The sequence below is a fragment of the Phalacrocorax carbo genome, chromosome 27 (assembly GCF_963921805.1).
Source record: "Phalacrocorax carbo chromosome 27, bPhaCar2.1, whole genome shotgun sequence".
Lineage (NCBI taxonomy): Eukaryota > Metazoa > Chordata > Aves > Suliformes > Phalacrocoracidae > Phalacrocorax > Phalacrocorax carbo.
In genome coordinates this window covers 3,211,270-3,215,231 of record NC_087539.1, presented here as the reverse complement: position 1 = coordinate 3,215,231, position 3,962 = coordinate 3,211,270, and the positions used below count along the sequence as shown (strand labels likewise).

At 74.6% G+C, this 3,962-nt stretch overlaps 1 protein-coding gene across 3 annotated transcripts; it reads right to left on the bottom strand.

Annotated features, from left to right (window-relative positions):
* Positions 1–746: 746 nt before the first annotated feature.
* METTL1 (methyltransferase 1, tRNA methylguanosine) lies at positions 747–3,611 on the bottom strand. 3 transcript variants are annotated; one of them, XM_064474316.1, is made up of 6 exons: positions 3,459–3,611; positions 2,878–3,008; positions 2,199–2,383; positions 1,445–1,558; positions 1,104–1,205; positions 747–991 (listed from the first exon to the last, which is right to left on the bottom strand). In XM_064474316.1, the coding sequence occupies exons 1-6, from the start codon at positions 3,551–3,553 to the stop codon at positions 860–862; spliced, it is 759 nt and encodes a 252-aa protein (XP_064330386.1). In that variant the 5' UTR covers positions 3,554–3,611; the 3' UTR covers positions 747–859. The 3 variants fall into 3 exon arrangements, with proteins under 3 accessions (XP_064330386.1, XP_064330387.1, XP_064330388.1); XM_064474317.1 differs by having other exon boundaries at positions 1,445–1,516; XM_064474318.1 differs by having other exon boundaries at positions 2,878–2,992; positions 3,459–3,587.
* Positions 3,612–3,962: the final 351 nt, after the last annotated feature.

The window sequence follows — 3,962 nt, the reverse complement described above, 5'->3', positions numbered from 1 at the left end:
GTGTGCCCCTCCCCCCGTGTGCACCCCCAGCCACCCACAGACACCCCGTGTGCCCCTCCCCCCGTGTGCACCCCCACCCACAGACACCCCTAGTGCCCCCCTGACACCCCCAGTGCGCCCCCACCCAACACCCACAGACACCCAGAGTGCCCCCCCCATGTGCACACACCCCTCCCCCCGACACCCACGGACACTCCCTGTGCACCCCCCACTCCCACACTGGTTCCCAGCACCCCTGAACTGGGGGGGGGGGGGGGGCGGGGCTGGGCCGGGCCCCCCCACGGGGACACTGGGGGCAGACACAACCCCTGCCCCGCCTCCCAGTTCAACCAGTGCCCACAGGCCCACGGGTAGCCTGGGGGGGCAGGGCTAGCCCCCCCGCCCCCCCCGCGGGGGTGACACAGGGGTGCCCCCCTTCCCCCCCCCGATTCCCGGGAATTACCAGTTTGCAACACCGGAAGCACCGGGCAGGGCTGGTGGAAACCCCCACCCGTGGGGGGGGGGAACTGGGAGAACTGGGGGCCCCCATCCCCCCTCTCCCCCGGGGGTTTCCTCTCCCCACGGGGAAACTGAGGCAGGAAACGCCTCCCTCCCCCCCTAAATTACCCCCGGGGGGGGGGGGAGGCAATTCCCACCCCCTCAAATTACCCCGGGGGGGGGGCAATTCCCACCCCCCCGTGGGGTGCCTGGGGGGGGGGGGTCAGCCCCGGGTGGGGGGCCCGTGGTGACGAGGGAGGGGGCGATACTGGGGACATGCTGGTGGCTTTATTCCAAAAGCGGGGGGGCTGGGAGGGAGAAGGGGCACGGTGGGCCCCCCCCGGGGGTGGGGGGGTCCGAGGCCGGCCCCACTCGTGTCCCCTCACGTGTCCCCCCCCACGGGGGGGTCTGGGCGGCGGCGGAAGACGGCGGGAAAGACGGGGCGGCCGCCGCGCTGCGCCTTGCGGCCCTCCTCGGTGGCCGTGCCCAGGCGGGCCACGATGGGGTCGGCGGCCTGGGGGGGGAGGGCAGGGCTCCGGTGGGTCCCAGTGGGTCCCAGCGGGTCCCGGTTGCGTCCCAGTTGGGGGGGGGTGGTGTCCATCCCCCCCCCCCCCCCCCCCACTCACCAGCTCTGCCAGCGGCACCTCCTCGAAGAGCGGGTGCTCCCCGAAATGCTTCGCCATCCACTCGTGCAGCTCCGCCACGTCCGTCACCGTGTACACCAGCCCCTGGGGGGGGGCTCCGACATCACCGAGGTGGGAGGGGTCCCCAAAACCCACCCCCCACACCCCAACAGCCCCCCCCAACCCCATCCCCCCCACTCCACGCCCCCCACGGGGAGCTGGTACGGCCCGGGCCATCCCCGGGGTGGAGAACTTGGGGGGCCCCAGGGGGGCGTTGGGGGGCGCAGGGGAGTTTTGGGGGGCCCCAGGGGGGTGCTGGGGGGCGCCGGGACCCCCACACTCACCCCCGGGCGCAGCACGTAGCCGTACTCGGCCAGCAGCGCCGGGCTGATGATCCGCCATTTGTGCTTCGTGCGCTTGAAGTGGGGGTCGGGGAAGAGGAAGAACATCTTGGTGAGCTGGGGGGAAATGTGGGGGGCGGGGGTCAGGACCCCACGTGGGACCGACACCCCCTGCCCCGCTCAGTGCTGGGGAGGGGGAACGGGGTCCTGGGGTGGGGTACGGGGGTCCTGGGGGGCTTTAGGGGGGCCCTGGGGGGTGTTTCAGGGCGTCTTGGGGGGTTCCTGGGAGTTTTGGGGGAGACTGGGGGGAGATTGAGGGGGTCTCAGGGTTTTTCGGGGGGTGGGGTCCAGAGAGTGTTGGGGGGGAGGATCCCAGATGGGGTGCTTTTGGGGGTCCTGGAGGGGGTGTTTCAGGGGGTCCCAAGGGGCGGGTGTTTTGGGGGTGTTTGAGGGGTGCCGGGGGGTGCTTGGGGGGGGTCGCAGGGGGTGTTTTGGGGGTCTTTGTGGTGATCTGTGGGGGTTGTTTTGGGGGTGTTTGTGGGGATCCTAAGGGGGGTGTTCGGGGGTCCCGGGGGGTGTTTTGGGCGTGTTTGTGGGGATCCTGGGGGGGTGTTTGGGGGATCCCAAGGGGGTGTTTCTGGGGATCCCGGGGAGGTGCTCGGGGGGTCCCGGGTGGTGGGGTGTTTTGGGGGTGTTTGTGGGGACCCTGGGAGGGGTGCTCAGGGGGTCCCGGGGGGAGTGTTTGGGGGGTCCCCACCTGGCCCTTGCGGAAGAAGTGGGGCAGGTGCTTCATGGCGTTGCCGCGCAGGCAGGCGGCGTTGCCGAAGGCGCCGGGCCGAGCCGCCCGCAGCGCCCGCAGCCGCGCCCCGGCGAAGGCGGCCACCTTGGCCCGCAGCTCCAGCCCCAGCATCAGCGTGTGCGGGAACAGCGGCGACAGCTCCACTGCGGGGCGGGGGCGGGGGCTGAGCACCCCGCACCCACCACCACACCCCCCCTGCCCCTCCCGTTCCCCCCCCCCCCAGTGCTCCCCAGCACCCCCCTTCGCCCAGCCCCGCCTATTCCCCCCCTCCCCGTGCCTCCCCATGCCCCCAGCGACCCTCCCCCATGCTCCCAGCCCCCCCATTCTCATGCCCCCCTCCCCCCAGGACAGCCTTTCCCCCCGCCCCGGTGCCCCCCCGTTCCCCACCATGTGTCACCGCCCCCAGCCCCCCTGTTCCCCCCCACCCAAAAGCCCCCCATTACCCCCCCCTTACCCAGGCCCCCCCTCCTCCCGTGAGCCCCCCACCCCCCACAGCAGCCCCGTTGCCCCCCCTCACCCAGCCCCCCCACCCACCCAACAGTCCCCCGGTGCTCCCCCATTCTCCATCCTCCTGTTCCCCCCTCCAAGAGCCCCCCAGGCCCCCCCGTTACCCCCTCCCCCCGCGCCCCCCCCTCACCCAAGAGCCCCCCGTAGCCGCAGCCCACGTCAGCGAACTCCACGCGGGGGGGGGCCCGGCCGGGGGGGGCGGCGGGCGGGAAGAACGCGGGGAAGAGCGAGGCCCAGTCCATGTCCTGCGGGCGAGGGGGGCTGCGGGGCAGGCGGCACGCGTGGGGCGGGGGGGTACCGGGCCGGCGAAGGGGGAAACGTGGCGGGGTTACCGGAGCAGGGGAGGGCACGCGTGGGCGGGGGGCGACGTGTGGGGGGACACGGGGCAGGGTAACACGGGGGCGGGGACACGCGTGGGGGGCACCGGGCCGGGGGAGGGCACGCGTGGGGTGAGGGGTTTACCGGGTCGGTGGGGGGAATGTGTAGGGGCCCTCGGGGCAAGGGGTACAGGGAGGGGGAAGGGAGCACGGGCGGGGGGGGATACGCGTGGGGGCTACCGGGGCGTGGGGACACGCACGGGGGAATTCCCGGGGCTGTCGGATGCACCGGGGGGGGGCGTTCCCGGTGGCACCGGGAGCGAGCGGGGGGGGCCCGGCGGGGCCCTGGTGCCCGCGGGGGTCCCGCGGGGGTCGCGGCCCGCCCTGCACTCACTAGCGCAAGGTGTGGTCGGCCAGCGGGTTCGCGTGAGCCCGCTGCCGGTAAAACCGCTTCTGCGGCGCCGCCGCCGCCTCCTCCTCCTCCTCCATAGCGGCGCGGCGGGCGCGGGGAACAGACGTCACCGCGCGGCGCCGCCGAGAGACGTCACGGCCGCACCTGCCGGCAGGGGCGGGGCCTGTCCGGGCTCCGCCCCCTTCCCGCGCCTTCGCAGTCTGACCAGTGAGCCCAGCCCCCCCCCGTGTCCCGCAGCCCCTCCCAGAGCCAGGGCCAGTGTTCCCAGTGCCCCCGCCGGTGCCCCCCCGGTGCCCCCCCAGTGCCCCCCCGGTGCCCCCCCGGTGCTCCTCCAGTGCCCCCCCGGTGCCCCCCAGTGCCCCCCCGGTGCCCCCCCGGTGCCCCCCCCAGTGCCCCCCAGTGCCCCCCCGGTGCCCCCCCCAGTGCCCCCCCGGTGCCCCCCCAGCCCCTCCTAGAGCCAGGCCCAGTGCCCCCCCGGTGCCCCCC

Coding starts and splice junctions, on each gene's coding strand:
- METTL1 (XM_064474316.1), bottom strand. CDS start 3,553: ATGGAGGAGGAGGAGGAGGCGGCGGCGGCGCCGCAGAAGCGGTTTTAC. Junction 1,559..2,198: donor ACTTCTTCCGCAAGGGCCAG/GTGGGGACCCCC, acceptor ATTTCCCCCCAG/CTCACCAAGATGTTCTTCCT. Junction 992..1,103: donor AGGTGCCGCTGGCAGAGCTG/GTGAGTGGGGGG, acceptor CTCCCCCCCCAG/GCCGCCGACCCCATCGTGGC.